This window comes from Lepidothrix coronata, unplaced genomic scaffold (assembly GCF_001604755.1).
Source record: "Lepidothrix coronata isolate B3197 unplaced genomic scaffold, Lepidothrix_coronata-1.0 Scaffold245, whole genome shotgun sequence".
NCBI lineage: Eukaryota > Metazoa > Chordata > Aves > Passeriformes > Pipridae > Lepidothrix > Lepidothrix coronata.
Genome location: NW_016690425.1, coordinates 588,845 through 607,299, shown reverse-complemented (window position 1 = coordinate 607,299; position 18,455 = coordinate 588,845). Strand labels below are relative to the sequence as shown.

The following is an 18,455-nucleotide window of genomic DNA, read 5'->3' as shown; positions in this document are numbered from 1 at the left end:
GAACCAAGGAGTCCAATCTCTACTTTCCACAGCACAGCCTCTTAAAATCCTTAAAGCCCAGACTCTTAAACCCTTACGTGTTCTGCTTCCATTTTTCAATCACTACACTCCAAGAAACCATGTAAAAAATGACCCCAATGCTTTCCTTCCTCTTTCAAAATATTTAATAAAAGCTTTATAATTTAAAAGGAACACAAAAGCATTTTTACGGGGAACATTCTTAGGCCAGCTTGGCCCTTCAGATTGCAGTATTTATGAACTGCTTCCTTCTTCTTTTGCTCAACAGGATCATTACACACCAGCATACATTTTTCTAAAGCTTAATGTGAAGGCAGGTCTCAAAGACAAGAAGTCGACAGGTGCAAAAATATCTAGGTCACATTACTCAGAGATTCCAATGAGCGCAAGTTAGAATTCACTTGATAATTCTTCCCTGCCAGTCAAGTAAAGTGCTGTGAGGCAAAGGCACAAACCTAAGGCATTCACTGAAAGTTACCATCCTTATTTAACACATGCAGACATGCATCCCAGGACAGGAGAGAGTCAACAGCCTACTATTTAAATCTTGTGTCAGTCAAAAAAATCACACTACAGATCAACCATTCAGCCCAATCCTGGGCCAGGATTACTCAAAATTACTTGTGATACTAAGCAGCAGTACAACACAGGACTACAATGTCCATTGTCATGGATTCACACTGAGCAATTATGTAGAGATACTGACACATCTGCAGGTATTTATAATGATGACAATTACAGCTTGTTGAAGGACTGTGACATCATGATGTGACCACATCTATTGAGGCTTCTTGACTTGACATTTTGTATGAAAAACAGTGCCTTCAGAATGTGATTGCTCTTGAAATGTTTAGGAAAACAAATGTGGTTTTTAGAAGTCCATTTAAAAAATAGTTTTTTAATATAAGAGTTATTTTTTTCCTCAAAGACACAGCAGTCAAATCCCAACTGCTGAGAGCGACATGTGCACAAAAGCAAATATAATCACTGCACTAAGACCTTTACAGTCAGTTTAAAATGTCTGATAATTTGACATTATAAAAAAATTTGTATCCAGTATTCATAGCATATTCATAAAAACTATCCTTAGTCCAGATGTTCAGTTCCACTGACTAAAACTCCTAAGAAAATTATTTATTTAATCATATTTAAAAACCACACTGATGATATTTGCCACCAATTAGCAACAGTAATCAAATACTTGGATCAATTTAACTTACACACCATTCATCTGTTTGACAGTCCTCTGTCAATACCTCTCCTGTTACTTTTGTGGAATGAAATCTCAGTAGAAATTTATATGAAAATAACAAAAGACCAATTGCAAGTTACATTTATATGCATGTTGATGTTATTTTAGAACATCTGTTATGGACAATGCACAATGGATCCTTTAAATCACCAAGCTTCAGTACTTTTGTACTCAGATTCCAAATCAAAACACCCCATGAAAACCAAAAAGAACAGAGAGAGCCTTCCAGCCTTAAGCTCACATTTGGGAAATACTCCCCAAAAGTTTACTCCAAATTACATTCTGGACACTAATGTATACAAGGTGATGCCAACTGAAACAGCAATGTAACACTTGGAAGGATGGTCTCTGTTAATGAAATAAACTAATAATGTGCATAGATATCTACAACTAAAAGTCAAACAGAAACACAAACACAAGAGCCACTTAACAGATATTTCACTCTCATGATTGTTTAAACTGTCCCAGATAGCTAAGTTATTTGGGGGGTAGGGGTGGTTTTAGAAAGTTAAGTTGCAATGTCAACTTTTTATGTGCTAATCAACTTCAACAGTGGCAGACTAATGCCATTCACAAAAAGAAAACAAACATGCCTAATTTTAAAAACAAAAATAGCAATTGATTTATTAGGAAAACATCCAGCCATTGCCCTAGGATAGCTCTTGGTAATTAAACCATATTGTCACATAGATCACTTCGTCCTCCAATAATAAATGTTGACTAACTAAAAAAATCCTTTGACTGCATGCACATTAATGGTGACATTTTCAAATGCAGCAGCAGCAGTTTAGAATGTCTACTCTTTGACAGGTACAAAGAGGGCAGTGATGGACCTCGCTGCTTCGCAATCTCTCCTTAGATACCAATCCTTGTCAATACAACACCTTCGCACTTTGGGAACCAGATGAGTGCCGGACACACGCCCAATTGTGGAGGAACAGATTTTAAAACCCCAAACTTGTCCCTAGAGGAAGCATACTATCCTTACCAAATAATAGCATCCACAAAGTCTAAAGATTTGTTCCTCTTTTTTACAGGAAAGCAAAATTTTTTACCCAACTCTGTTGCTGTCTTTTATCTGAATTTGAGTTTAACCATCTTGCAAATTGTTATTGCACCAAATCTAAATATTTGTTTATTTTCTTGGGTTCCTGATTTTTTTTTTTTACTCTGACATCTGAGGTTTACAACATCATTTATGCAGTTAGATATTATGATCATCTCTGTACTTTATTATATGCAGACCGATGCAGAAGTCACAACCTCTCTCTGAAGTAATTTATAATACTATTTTCTTTTTGAAAGAGACTTTCTGACATATTTTGCAGTGTTTTGGCTTAAGACTTAAAAGCTCTTTGACACACATGCCATGCTTTCTTAATTTCTAAAGTACATCTAATTATATAGATGGCACAATCATAAATAATATATCGCTTTTGTAAATACTGGTGTGTACGCCATTTGACAGCTTCTTGGGTGGCCCAAAAAGGTAGAACAAACAAAAAGAGCCAAAGCCATTTGTCACATGTAAAAACTGGGAAAAATACACATGGAAAGAAAAGAAAGAAAAAAGAAAAAAAAAAGGGCATAGTAGTCAACTTTGTACTTTTAACTGTTCAGCTAAAGAGTCATTTCAAGACACCCAGAGCTAAGGTTTAGGAGGTTCAAAATGAAATGAAAATTGTAGTCTATTCATTGCAGGAAATGTAAGGAAAGAAATAAGCAAAGGTCATGAAAAGGAATTGAAGGCAAAAAGGGAAATAATAAATTAATGAAGGAAGAGTGCTACAGAATGGAACTTAAACCAAGCAAACCAAAGTCCCAACATCAAGTAAACACACATTGATTATAAAGAACCAAAAAGTCCTGGGAAAATTACTTTTAGACACATTTCTGTTATAAAAGCCAAACTCTTACAATGCCATCTCTCAGCTCGCTTTTGAAGTAATTTATGTTCTTCAGGCAGGAAGATGGTGGTATCCAGAGTAACTACAAGGAAAAGCTTCTCCTCAGAACAAATTGGTAATTCTCACTCTTTGTCTTACATTGTATGTGTCATATGTTTTGTGTGTTTTAGTAATTATTTCCTCATTTTAAAAACAAGTTTACAACACTGGTGCCTAATCTGGGAAATAACTTTTAAAAACAATTATTTTATCCAAATTCTGCTGTTTGGCATACTGCTAAGTACATAACACATTGAATTTTCAAAACAATAAATTAATGGAGTCCAGTCAAGACTGAAACCAGAAGACAATGCCTACAATTGCCTGGCAGAAGTGCTTTACAGAAGCAATCATTTAACCGGAAAGGAGGTGTCTATGGGCTTCTAATACAGCATATTTTCTGTCAAAATCTTGACAGTTGGTGTCATGTTTAGGATCTGTATAAAAGCAATTTTACTTACGAGTTAGAGGAATCCTGTCTCCTACAGGAAACAGAAACATCAAGAAAAAATGCCAGTATGGTGTGTGCCTTCGGCACTACTGGCATGCTAGATTACCCTCTCAAGAAACTTATATTAGGTATAGAGGCCACTAGGATCTATCAAGAGCTATTGAAAAAAAGAATAACCACTCAGGGTTCAAGAAGGCCTACACTTCTTGAAGATGAAGATTTCTGAGTGTGAGAATATTCACAGGAAGCGTTCCCACGTGCTCACCCTCTTCTCCTTTTCTTCCCCAGGGATCCACTCTGCCAAGGTGGGAAAGGGGCTACTACACGAACCAAAATTTTGGTCTAAGTTAGTATGCCGTTTTCATGTTCATCAGTGATCTCTGAAAAATCAAACTAAATGTTTCAAAGTCGTGACGCCAAATTTCAAAAATCTGAGCTTTGAATCCTCTATGCAAAAAAAAAAAAAAAGGTGTTGAAAGAAACACAGTGAAACCAGAGAAAATCATCTTTATCCATCAGTTCCACACAAATCTATGATACACAGATTTTGAAATTAATAAAAAGGTCATATTGTGTTAGTCTAATATAAATGGTGAATCTCTTCTTCCACCTTACTGTATTTTTGTCTTAAGTCTAAAAACAGTTACTTCACTTGAAAAGAAGAACTGTGTCATTGTGAAGACAAGCAAGACTTTAGACATTTAGATCAGAACACTTAAGTTGATTTACTGCTTGCTAATCATTATTCACTGTTGCTCATTAGTCATTAGGTACTATATTTAAGTAAATTGTTTGGATATAGTCACCTGCTTCTTCAGCTTTTATTATAGAAATCAAATTAAACAAGACAAAAATTATTTATTAAACCCAAGCAAAACCAGGATAATACACAGTTGACATTGAAATTACCAAATATAAATTAAAAAGAAGCCATTTGTTAATTTGAGAAGCAAGCCCAACCACTGGCTTTACTAGCATTACAAAGCAACTTCTTGTCAAAACCTGGCAATAACTAGCTTGGGCTCAAAATTTATGTCTGCTCTCATTATTTATCTTAAAAGTCTTTATTTCTTGTGTTTGGACATCCATTATTTTTAATCCATTTATAATTCTTAAGCAACATAATGGTACACAAAACCCTTGAGAGGCTAACTTCCAACTGACATTCACAGAGGTAGTAAAAAAAGCAAATCAGGAATACACCCAAGATATTTGCTTCAGGGAACACTTATTCAACCAAATTTTCGAAGGCATTACATAAATGCAAAAAACTATGAAATTTGTATGAAAATATGTGCTTTTTTGGATACTACTAGGAAAATGTTGTAGACCTAAAGGAGTTTGGAGTATTACCATGGGTAGAACTCTAATTAACTCTTTATTATTATTATTTTAAAGCTATTTCTTGCTATTTTTATCTACAAATACCACATAGACATTTATAAAAAGATCAGTGCAAAAGATCGTTACAAATGCTTACTAAACAACTAGAAAGTTAGGATTAATTCCAAAGAGGGAAAACCCCAAAGAATAAGTTTTTGTATGTACTTACATATTTAAAATGCTGCAATAGATTCCTTAGAGAATGAAAAGCATTAATAGAAAACACAGGATGAAAGAACCTCTCTTTCACACTGCATTCATTTGTCAAGTGTTTAGGTAAGAGTAGCATACTGGTTTTTTCTGAGCAGTGAGTGCTGGTTTGAAGACAGGCTCTATTCCTGCACCACATAGTCTCTGTAGCTGGTTTGTAACTATGCAGCAAAATCTTTGGAATCTATGTGGTTAAAAAGGAACACATGGCCATTTTGGTAGTGGGCTGCTTAAATATCAGATGTTACTTAAATATCAGATGTTATGCCTAAGTAGCATAACTTACTTAAATATCCATATGTGTGTGAAGCAGGACTACCTGTGCATTGGTTTACTTACATCAGTAAAAACCTAGCAAGTGACAGTGGCGCAAGAACGTTCATTGCTATTACAAGATTTATTCACAAACCAAAATGAAATAAAAGCATCACCATACAGACAATCCTAACTAAAAGGTTGTGGTAAACTGCATAACACATTCTGATTAAGTGTATGCTCTTACACTGTTAGATTTCCACAAGTATGTAAGCCATCCAATTTTCTTGATACCTATTTTTCACAGAAAACTCGTTGCAGGTATTTGTAGATTTCACTTTTTGCATTCAATATATCTGCATACTTATATGAAAAACAGATGTACCTAATCAAGAAACAAAACTACTATACAGTGTACTCTGAAAAAGTCACTGTTTTTTGTAATTCTCATTATAAACACTGAGGAAAAAAAACACAGCAAATTCATTCCAATTAATGGATGCAATTATTTTAAAACAAATAAACTCCAAATTAAAAAATGTGCAAGAGCAAATTACAATGATCATATCTATTTTATAGGCAGAAAAGATATCTCACTTGTATGAATCATTTGCTCAGATTCTTTTCTGATAGACATTCATAATAACTCACATCTGTTGTTTCACTACAGACATAATCAGAAGACTGTGATATTTCACAGAATAGGTTTTCCAAATGTAGTATGAAAACGGTACAGAATAACCTATAGAAAAATCCTTCATACAGTGTATTAAAAATCCAAAACATTATTTTAAAATAAGCTTCAGGATATGTGTGGAGGGGTTGCTCTTATTTATGCTGTCTTGGTAAAGACAACAACAGCCTTTTAACTTTATTTACTGCATTGGTCAACAACTGTATTTCCACATTATCAGGTTTGCTGAGTAATATCATAACACTGTAATGATCAGGTTACACATTTGCTAAAATATTTTTCTGAAAAATATGTCAACTGCAATTCATAAACATTCCTACTTGCTCAACAGCTTTTGCAACACTTACAAAATTCTAACACATCAGAAAAATTTATTTACTGGAAGAACCATCTAGAGATACCCACCAATTCCATAGGGCCAAAAGGCTAATAAACTTTTCACTGTGATGCAAGTGTACTCCCTAAATGAATGTCATCTAAACATGAAACTCCAGTTCTTCCAATGACTGCTTTATATCTAAAAATATCACTACTGAATGCTGCAATTACATTTCTCAGCTGGAGACATCTTTCTACATTATTTTCTTGAATGCTTAAGATCCAGGCTCAACAGTGTGCTAATCAACCGCACTAAACTCCAAATGTGATCTAATTAACTGGAAACCACTCAGATTTGATTGGTAGGGGATTTTTAGTTTGCTTTTAAATCCAAGCATATCTTAATCACCTTGTCTGCCCTCCATAGAAAATACTCATGAAAAAGGACAAGATGTTCAGAAAGAAACAAACCCCAACCCTATCTTTATAAAATATGCTTAGGTCCTGACCACATGTACTTACTCTGAAAATACCATGTTTGCCCATAATTTCTTATGGATTCTGACTTGAAAATTTCTAATCATAAAACTGCTCAAAGGTGAGAATCACCTACAGTGTGTATTTTGGTCACAGTCCAAGCCCTAACAGTTTGAACTATGTGTTATAATCAGTTTCTAATGAACTGGGGAAGCAGCTCCTTGCCTACAATTTAATATGTGGAAGGAAACAATTCTGAGACTTCCATAAAGGTTGATTCTCTGCATCGGAAAGGTCATTGCACATTGTGTGCAGCCCTATTTGAGTTGGGTGTGTTCTCTGCCTTACAGAGAAGGTTAGGATGTGTATGCATCAGAAGATATTTTTCTTTCTTACATTAGCAACATCTGTTAGGCCAAACCTCCTTTCCTGCCTCCACTAAAATTCTTAATATTTAACAGAGGTTGCAGAAAAGAAGGATGAACACAGCAAGTCACCTCATGAGTAATCTTGTCACTAACTCTGATTCTTTTCTCTCTCCTAAGTAAAGTATTCATAACAATACCAAATACTACCAAATTGAACATATGCCATATCTTTTTTTTTACTCACCTACGCAGTTATCACAAAGGCTGCAATGTGAGGCACGAGGTGGGCGGAAAATCTTGCAAGTAAAACAATATTTTAGTTTCACTGTCTGTCCATTGATGATCACTTCTTTTGTTCTGGGAGGGGGGCGATATCCTCCTGAACTGGAGCCATTTGCTATATCTAAACATGGAAATACAACACATTAAATTTTTCACAAGCTATGATGTATGCTGATGTATGACTGTCCCTGATGGCAATCTATAGCAAGCCTCAAATTTATATTAACACACTTAAAATAAATTTTTGCTCTCCTAACTCTCCTAAAATAACATGTAACAAAGAGATATTTCATTAAAAATAGCATACATAGCCAATCAATTTGAATTAAAGAAACCATCCAAGCCCAATTCTCAAATGCTGACAATGACCTTGATCCCTAAACTGTTACAACTCTCACATCCCCTAATAGTTCATAGATAATACATTAAAGACAACTATGAATACTGGTGTAGGATAGTAAAACTTGGACAAGCTTTCCTTAGGATCTTCCTCAATATTTTTAGAATTCCAGTAATAACAAAAAGTCTCTCTAGAAGTGCTGCAGAAATTCTACAACCAAATATAGAACCTGTACATTTACTTAAGCAACAACAGCTCTGTCAGAACCTAGCATATGTTGAGATCCCTTGAATGCTATGATACAATGGGGCACATTCACAATAGTATTTTTCAGCTCTTGCTGTTTAGAAGTTTGAAAATGCAACTCCCAGTGTTACTTCTACACACTCCGAAGTTTGTTTGTTGCATAAAACCAGTTTCTAACTACCTCATTTGATACAAGTGGTGGAATTTTGGCTTTGGTTTCTTAACTTCATTTTGTTTTATTTTAGGACATTAGCAGTAAGTTTTCCACCAACTAAAGTACCGATCAGGCTAAGTCACTAAAATTCAATTTTGCCCAAGCTGAACTTTACTCAAAGTTGAACATCTAAAAGTGGCACCTTTTTCTAGGTTTAACTGTTCTTGTGTAATCACAATCAAATCAAACTACAGAAGTGAAAACTCCCTAAATTATTACTCTTGGACAGGTAGAACAGCTAAGATAATAGGAAAGTAAAATAAAGTACTTCCCAATATATGATGAAAATACATTTCAAAGTCACAGTCACTTGCACAACTGTGTCTTAAGTTGTCCCACTCTCTTTCATGTGGGGCTTCTTACTAAAAGATCTATGAGCTGTATTTGAGCTCAAATCGTTAGAAATATCATCCACAATTACAGTTTCTGTGAATTACACAGTCTACAAACTACGTATTTTCCAAGAGGGCAATAAGAAAGCCTCCTCACCTAGCAAGATATTCAAACTAGCAACAGCACAGCTAACAAAGGTGTAATTATACAAAGTGCCTGATTTGGCAGCAAACCTCACTTAAGAAGTTCTCGTCTGCAATGTGCTCACCCACTTCACAAATATGCATCAGTAAAAGTCCTCGTGGGACACCACTGTAAACCTGACCAATGAAACAGATTTCAGAAAGCTCTGTTAGAGAAGAGGATGAAAGGAATGAAGGGAGCAATAGCTGAGAGTGATGGAATCTGGGTGTGAAGCTCCTAAACATCCGTTATGAGAATGAAGTGGTGAATACTGAAGAAACAGTAGCTTAGAAGCAGCCTCCTAGAGCTCAGTGAGGTAGAGACATTGGCTTGGGTTGGATCTAAACCACGCCCTTGTGATGCTTGGCCAGGTCCTATGATCTGCATATGGAACCATGGACTACTGTGTGGTTCCCATAACTATCAATGACACTGATTTTGACCTCAAGGCCAATACTACTTGACACAGTATTTTTGATTCAATAAGTATTGCATTACAAGCTGTATACCAGTGTATATCAGTGTGTAAGCTGAAAACATGTTCTTTGGAAGGCACAGCACAACTGTGCTTATACTATTTAAAGTTTTACAGAGACAAGGATGACTCCTAAATCCACAGTACTGGGAAGAATGTCTTATAATTCACATTACATTAAAAAAAACTTCCAGTAACATTATAACCAGCAGGCTGGTAATATTCTTAGTCTTTCTAGAAATCCTTGGTCCACAAAACACACTGTTATGCCCATTTCTTACCATAGTTTGGTCAAAGTAAGACTTAAACTGTGAGCAAAAACACAGGTCATTTGCCCTAGTTAGTTTTTTATTGAATAAAGCATTTAACACATGCATGCATACCATATTCATTAATAAACTGAAGGTTTCCATTTGATACTCATACCCAAATTTAGGTGCATAATTATAAAAAAAATACTTATAAAGCCTGAATTTCATCTAGGTGTAGCTTTCTATACTGCTAGAAATTTTGATGCATTAGATTTCCTAAAATAACAGTAATATTTCAGATTTTCTTATTTTAAAAAATCTTATTATTCCTGAGTATGTACATAATCATTGAAAGAAAAGTACTGAAACCAGTCAAGGGGAATTGTTTAGAAGAAAAATGTTCTTTTTCCTAAAGAAACATTTATGTTATAAAATGAATATTGACTAAATCCAGTATTTCCCTTCCCTTTCATGAACTTCAAAAAGTGCACTGCATTTGTTTTAAATGGGCTCTGGCAGAATCTCAAAGGCAACTTCTGTCTTCTCTGGTGGAGAAGGGAGACTACTGTCCAGCCCATTATATTTACAATGCTAGTTTTCTAAGACGATTTCCTCCCAGACATTTGCAGGGAAGTTCACAGAGACAGCAAATCCTAGCTCTCTTAGGAAAATTAATCTCAAAATCCAAGGGTGAAAGTTGATGCAAATGAAATTAATGAAAACAGTCTTGCTGACTTTCCATGGACTCAGAAGTTTACTCGCAATCCTAAATTGCATAATCAAACCTGAAAGTCCCAGTCTTGCTGTTTACTAGCATTTTTTCCTGGAAACAAGCAACTGAGCAAGGTCAAATGTGTTTGGATTTAATCTGATTTTTCTAATCTAAATGTGCTAAACATGTCCTGGTCCCACTGTGAATTTTCGGACTGTAATTAGCCTTCAATTTGACTGCTCGTATTTGGGGTCTAACACAGTTAAATCTTTCAATATATGTGGTCCCTTTGAGGTACAATAAAATTAACCTTTATGGAATCACCTTCCCCCAACAACCTGTGTTTGACCACTACTACATTTTTCTCATCCAATCCATTATTGATGTAGTAATACAAGTTATTTTACAAAAAGGCTAAAATTTGCCCACTAATGGAATTGCCTTCTATCCTCTCTGTTCTGACATGTTTTATAACTTCTCTAGCAGGGTTAACTGTTCATGCACTAGATGGGGCTCCAGCATTTTTATTACCCTACTACAAAAGTCACAAACATATAATCCATGTCTTTGCAGGACCAAGAGACCCGAACTGCTCCAAGAAAATAAGTATTTAAGTGAGTTACAGCACAGCCTAGCAACCTTCTAATGTGACAACAAACTCCACTTAGACTTCTCGATTTATTATGCTGAAAAGAAATGAGAGGTGCTGTTTAGATGAAACACAGACACTGCAAGTTTTTATACATATCATTGGGATTCTCCTGCTCAATCAAGGGTTGGATTTTTTGGTCAATGTTCTTAGGATCCTAAGACAAACAGCCCCTAGGTGGACTCCCCACATTGTCTCTATACAAGCTTCACAATCATATTATGCAAGGTTTGCCGACAACTTTAACAGGACACAATTTCAATCTTCAAACAAGATTACTAAAAAAAGTCAGCAACTTGAAATAATTGTAATGCTTCCTGACAAGAAAATGACAATGTAAGAAAAAAATCTTTATGCATAACCTATAACATCTGAAGAACAACAGAAAAAACATCAAACGAAACAAAGCCCTACAAAAATGCAGACCTCTAAGAAATATCTTCCACTGTGTTGAACCACTTAAATCTAAGCTACATGCTTAACAACAGTGGGCTACAAGAGGATCGTCTAATATATTTCAGGGTGGGGTGGTGGGAGAGAACTTTAATCAAATGTTCTTGTTTCCAGACAGTAATCTCAGGGACAAACAATACTGGGAACCTGGCTTAGACTGAAACCACCAGCTGCTAACTGCATTCTTAAGATAGCTCTTCATCTGACAGCCAGCAAGAGATATCGACCATATATTGGTCTTGACTTTAAGACTTAAGACTTGCTGCCTTAAGTTTTTCTGAAATCATGTATTATTTTCTTAAAAGTAGAATTGCATGATCTTCTTGAAGTCTAAAACTTTATTGGAAAGGTATGCTCGTGTAATGACTGATTAAAAGATGGAGTCTCCTTCACCATTGCCTTGAGCATGGAGCTAAAAAGCCTTGATGACACAGCTAGGCTGCTGCAGGAGCTGAGCTGCTTGCAAAAGCTCCAGGAGGTACCTAAGCAAGCCGCTGGAGGCAGGTGGACCAGCAAAAAAGATAAGTTGTTACAGTCAAGAACACGGCAAGGACTTACTCTCCCAAAGAAGGTACGCCAGGCAGATCTTGCTTGGATACCGGAGAACCAGTCAATGGACACTCAGGGCCCATCTTGGTACCAGGCGAACTTTGCTTGGATACTGGTGAACTGGCCAATGGGCACCCAGGGGCTACCACAGCGAGGGTATTAAGGCCGTGCTGGGGGGCTGCTGGAGGAGTGCTATGGGAGGTTACCCGGCCTGCTGGTTCACTCCTCGGAGGCTACAACGTGACCAGGGCTTTTGAAAATGCAAAAGCAAGCAAGAAGAAACTGTGATCTGGCTTGAGCTGGCTGCACAGAATAAATGAGGAAGATACACACAGATTAAGACAGTTAGCCTGAAGAAAAATCCAAAGAGTTTAAGGCTGGAAGGATAAATTACTATGATCATCTTTTCATTTATCTGCATCACCAGGACCAGGGAAGTGATTCTTCCCCTGTACTCAGCCCTGGTGAGGCCACACCTGGAGTACTGTGTCCAGTTCTGGGCCCCTCAGTTCAGGAAGGATATTGAGGTGCTGGAGCAGGTCCAGAGAAGAGCAACAAGGCTGGTGAAGGGACTCGAGCACAAGTCCTATGAGGACAGGCTGAGGGAGCTGGGGTTGTTTAGCCTGGAGAAGAGGAGGCTCAGAGGAGACCTCATCACTCTCTAGAACTCCCTGAAAGGAGGTTGTAGCCAGGTGGCCGTCCGTCTCTTCTCCCAAGCAACCAGCTTGGACAAGAGGGCATGGTCTTAAGCTCTGCTGAGGAGATTTAAGTTGGATATTAGGAAGAAATATTTTACAGAGAGTAATCAGACATTGAAATGGGCTGCCCAGGGATTCACCGTCCCTGGAGGTTTTTAAGATGAGACTGGATGTGGCACTTAGTGCTGTGGTCTAGTAACCACAGCGGTGTTGGATCAAGGGTTGGATGTGATGATCTCAGGTCTTTTCCAACCCAGTTGATTCTGTGATTCTATGATTCTGTTCTATCACCTATTCAATGCAAACAAGATCAATTTTGAGGAAGAATTGTTAAACTTGTGTATGTCAACTGGACAGACACTTTCCCATCTGAGAAACCCATTCTCCTGGATTTGGTTATCCTTTTAGGCCTTCATATTTAGAACTTTTCCACTTCAGGTGATTTCACACTAATGTAACTACAAGAGATACATATCATAATTGCAAAGAGGCTACAAAATATGGCTGCTCCTACTATTTATGTTTCCACAGAAGAAACAGCCCCCCTCGGTATATTTTGTGTTATTGCAGAAGCATCATGAAAATAATGCAATTACCACTGGGGTTCCCCTGGAAAAAATGACTTTCCAATTTCAATGAGAGTTATAACCAAAATAAAAATACTGCATCAATAAGTTTAATGTTCCATTTAGAGAAGAAAAAAAAAAAGGCCATGCCGCATTTCAGTGAAATTATAGCACTTTTATAGCAAATAACCCTACATTACCTTGAGTGATTTTGCATTATATAAGCCTCGTGAATCTAGTCGCTTTTGCTGTTATATGGAAAAAAAAAAAAGGCAACCGAACTAGAGTATTTTAAGATTTTTGCTCCTCTTCTCTCTTAGGCCAAACACATGTATGCATTAAATATTCTTACAGGTCCCGTTTTCTAGACTTCTGTTTTGCTGCCTTCCTCTCGAGTTTCCACCCAGGGTGTCAAAAGCCAGACAGTGAAATGACCCCTCATCACCACTAGGTATCACAGAATGTCACTTCTGGTTCATGCAATGACTCTTCTTCTAGCACATCCCAAAAAGGATTTCCCCTTTTTGTCATATCACAGTGCTTCTGGATATCAATCTGCTTATGGATAATCCTCAAGTGTCCATTCACCAATTAGACCCTTTTTTGTTAATATTTGATTTCCATTTGTAGTCATGCATTTTGTGTTTATTCCCTAAATTTGTTAAGACTATTTAAAATATATTTGAAAAAATTAAACCCAGTAGCTGCAAATGTCCCCATGTCAGCATCAACTTCAGAGTTAAGCATATTCTTCTTGAGCCCACAGTCAGTCTCTGAAATATCCTACTTGATCACCTACCATTTGCTACTAGAGTGTCTTTTCAAAAAGTTGATCACTGACTTTGTGGCAATTTAATCTAGACCTTATTTCCAAAATTTATATAGAAAGAATACTATGCAGCACAGCATTAAGAGCTCAGAGTGAAAAATTAAGGACATCTGCTTCTTCTTTTACACTAAAAGTTCTTTTCCACCAAGAAAACGCTACTTCTTTCAATGAAGGACATCAGTTTGGCTACACTTGATTTGCTTTGAAATACTTTGTTGTTCTTTTTGAGACTTAAATGGCCATAAACCCCTACTCCTTGCCAGGTTCAATTCTTATAATTTGATCATTTAGCAGTTTACTCCATGTCTCTCTAACCAGAGAATAGTTTCTAGAGAGAAAACTGACAGATTTCTACTAAAGTAGAACATTAGATAAACCAGTAAAGATACTGTATAGTAGATTGACAGACTTTTAACTACTTTCCCTCTCCTGACCTGTACTTCCTATCAGCAGTCAAGAAACTACAAGTTATCTTCTGAGATCAAAGCAGTCTTGATCCTTCAGATTGTCCTCTGCTATTTCTCATTTTCCAACAACACAGCACACCTTCAGCTTCTCTTTCTTCCTCTAACCTCTAACAGAACCTGTACTGTTTCCTTCTACTGTTCCTTGATGGCTGTAACTGACTTCACTCTACTTTTGCCTTTCCCACACTTTCCCAATATGCTTGTGCCATGTCTTTTTACTCACCTTTAGAAACTATTTCCACTTATGATACAAGTATCTTTTTGACTGCAATCAAATACAGTCAGAATGGCCTCTTAGTATACTTTCCAACTTTCTTCTGGATGAGGATAGCTTGATGATGTGCATTTAATGTAATATTTTTCAATAACAGAAGTCCCTTTTGCTTTTTGGACAATTTTTTCTGTTTCTTTCACTTTCTGTTTTTCTATGAACACTGCAAAATTGCAAGAACAACTGCTTTGCATTCTTGTACCCTGGGGGTGGAAACAACAGCATCACAGCTCTGTTAGTCCCCCATCTTCACCCAAACAAGGGTGACATCTAGGTGGAAACATTTTTCATTGTCAGTATGACGACCCTGTTTCCAAAAAGTCACCTGAAAGAATGAAGTACCGGCAGCTTCTTTAGAGGGCCTTATTTTGAGAACCATTCTCCTTAATCAGCTCATTCTATTCTATGCATTAGTTTAAAAAGTTTTAAAAAAACTTCTAAATAACATTCTTAAATCAGAATTCCTCTTCTCAGGACACAACTGTTTCTCACTGCATTTGTAATAATTTTTGGGAGGTTGCTTCCCAAAGAGACAGGTAGGGCAGTGTAAGACTCAAGTATCTAAGAATGACTTGAGTGAAGTAAAAGCCACAGATAGCATATGCAACATACACAGATTTTAGAAAAAAACCAATCCGGTAGAGGTACTATTTTTTAGGTGAGTTATCTGAAGAATTTCTTGCCTAGAAATATATTACTGTTAACCTCACACCACATCTTTAGAAGGCACTGAAAGTTCAAAAGTACAGCAAGTTACAAGGCAATCTAACCAGAATGATAGCTTTGGAGCATCTAGTTTTCCTTTCAACAGTGGGAGCCATTCAGCTTTTCCTGCTGCACAGATACCACTCCACTAGGATACACCTTTTAAGGGCACATTAAAAAAATATATATTTTAAGAGTACAGAAATCCTTCTTTCCATTTCTATTGTTGAATCCAGAGTCACAGTTTTAGGGCAGAAGGACTTCTTATAGCTACCTAGCTTGTTCCTCTATTAGATTTGCCATAAGCCCTCATGCTTGGGAATTCCACATTTGCTGGCAATGTAATTCCTTGATACTCCACTGGCCTTTTTTGGAAGACTACTGCCTTTGCTACTGCTGAAGAAAAGACAGTGGCTTTGATCAGCTCAGCAGCCTGAATCTGTGAAGCAAGTATGCAATATCATTTAAATAAATTATAATTTGCAAACAGAAGTACTGAAATAGTCACACATGGGAACATTTTGACTCTCCTAATCAACTTTTTGATACAGAATTTTTTCTAGTTTCCAATTTGTATTGTTAGTTTTTTATTTAGCTGAAACTCTGACAGATGCTAACAAAAAATATTGTTAACTGCTTATTTGAAATAATTTTTTTCCTGACATAGATCAATGTTTCTTTGCGCTCAGAGTAAATAAGCAATTCCTTAAACTGGAACTTATGCCTGTATTTTGGACTAAAGCCAGTACCTTATTCTAGGTAAAGAATTCCTTGAAAGAGATCAATGAAAGTAGACTATAACACTGATTAGGAAAAGATGCTAAATAAATGCTTCATTATATTTTTCCATATGCGTTAAAAAAAACTTGGTGAAATTTTGTGGCCTAAGCTGTATACCTTTTTTTCTGAGATTTTCAGATGCTTAAGCAAGGTGATTCAACCACTTCTGAAATTCAGATGGATAGCAAACATTTAAATACTTCTATTGTAAACAGCCCAAGACTCTATTATATCATTAAATGTCAAGGATGCTTCAGGTATTTCTCCCGTGCTTGCATAAACCTGTTACCTGTCATTTCAATTATATGAGTGTGCATTCCTCTGAAACTGCTTCAGAAAAATCGGATTTACATTGGCTGTCATATCAAAGCAGATACAGTAGCCCTTGGTAAGCTTTACTAGCTTACTAAAAAATAAGCACACAAATCCACTGCTTATGAAGCAACTCTGCAAACTCATCCTGGTTTCTTATCCAGGTAGCACATTTTAGCTATTCAGCATGTTTGTAGCTGTAGAAATCTCACTTTTAGAATTTTGTTAACAATTCTCTTGATAAGTGAGGCTGATTAAAATCTAGGTCTCTACTTATAATTATGCTGGTTTTACACAAATAAAAAACAGTAACATTTTTACTGTATATTAATACAGTTTCACAATATAAATAATAACAATTAAATTCAGTTAAACTCTGAGGATACACTACTTTAAAAGATGCACAATTGTAGAACCTTTGAAATATCAGGTTTTTTGCCAAAAACAATTTAAAAAGTATTCTCTTGTGCACTACAGAGAGACTTTTACCAGATTTGCTGAAAAGTATTTACAGTAATAACTATCGCAGTCCAAGGCCAGGATCGTGTTTACTTTTTTGGTGAAGAATTGATCTTTTCACAGGAATCACTGCAATGTTATTAAACATTACAATTCCGGAACAATCACTGTGGAAGATAGGAGTAACTCCTCTCATGATCAGAGCAGCACACTGCCTTCACACAGTACATGCACTCTCGGGAGGAAAGCGAAGAGACAACAGACCTTCAGTGTTACCTATTTGTCTCTCTAGATCTGCTGCTTCATCTGGTGTTGCGCGGGGGAGGACACCAGGATCACTGAAACTAGTACGCAGCAGGGTCCCCATCACGAAAAAGAAAAGAATCCCACCAATTGCAGGTATAGCAGGCGTAATCTTCTCTGACAAATATGGACAACTGGAAAGAGAAAAAGATTAAACAATCAACAACACATAGGGCAACTTGCTCTCAAAAACTATTTACCTCTATAAATGCATATGAAGAACTCACTCCTATGGATAAATTACTTGTCTTGGAATGTTTACTGAAGCTGAAATTTCTGTTTATGTGTTTATGACACTTCTAAAATTTCTCAATGATTTGTTCAATAAAGGTCGAAATAGCATAATAATGGTCTCCCTATTATGCAATACTCATTTACATAAGAAAATTTTTTTAGTACAGGATAATAAGCTTATATACTTCTTCATCTAATGCCCAGTTACATAAAAGTAAATTGGGCAGAGTGAGGGAAGGGGAAATAACCTGCATATAACATGATGAAATAAGCCACACTGGAAAATGCAATTAAGTCTATACAATGAACTTAATATCCACCAGCAAGATGTTGCTCAAGAACTTGTGACATATTCCTTTAATAGCCTTGGTATATATCAATATTATAACACCACTACTGATTCTGTTTCTTAATCTCTTTCTTGTAACTTGCTAAACTTTTTTACTCATTTACAAAGTAAGAAGAGTGCAAATGACAGTGCAACACACCTGGGACCAAAGAATTGGAGTGGGGAGCACATGCCTATGGCAACATGAACGGCCCTTCAGCAGGACAAAAATGGCCCTGTGCTTACCAGATTTACAATATACATGCAGGGGTCTAGACTGGATTACAGTTTTAGCAAATTTTCCTCTAAGCTTTACATGTGATTAAATCAAAATGGATGGAAACGTGGAATCTAAACACTAGACAAGCATAAGTATCTCTCTACAGTTGGGCAAAAAGAAGGGATATGAGCACCTAGACATTAAACAGTCTTGCTAATCTCAGT

General features: G+C 36.4%; 1 protein-coding gene across 4 annotated transcripts in view; it reads right to left on the bottom strand.

Moving 5' to 3' along the window:
• ZDHHC14 (zinc finger DHHC-type containing 14) overlaps window positions 1–18,455 on the bottom strand; it is a 100,570-nt gene that overhangs the window by 26,094 nt on the left and 56,021 nt on the right. For 2 of the 4 annotated variants that reach the window (XM_017834908.1, XM_017834910.1), the window contains exons 2-3: window positions 17,411–17,583; window positions 7,617–7,775 (exon numbers count right to left, since the gene is read on the bottom strand). In XM_017834908.1, the coding sequence (XP_017690397.1) occupies window positions 7,617–7,775; window positions 17,411–17,583 (332 nt within the window). The remainder of the gene's footprint in view (window positions 1–7,616; window positions 7,776–17,410; window positions 17,584–18,455) is intronic. The other 2 variants (XM_017834912.1, XM_017834909.1) reach the window with 1 other exon arrangement.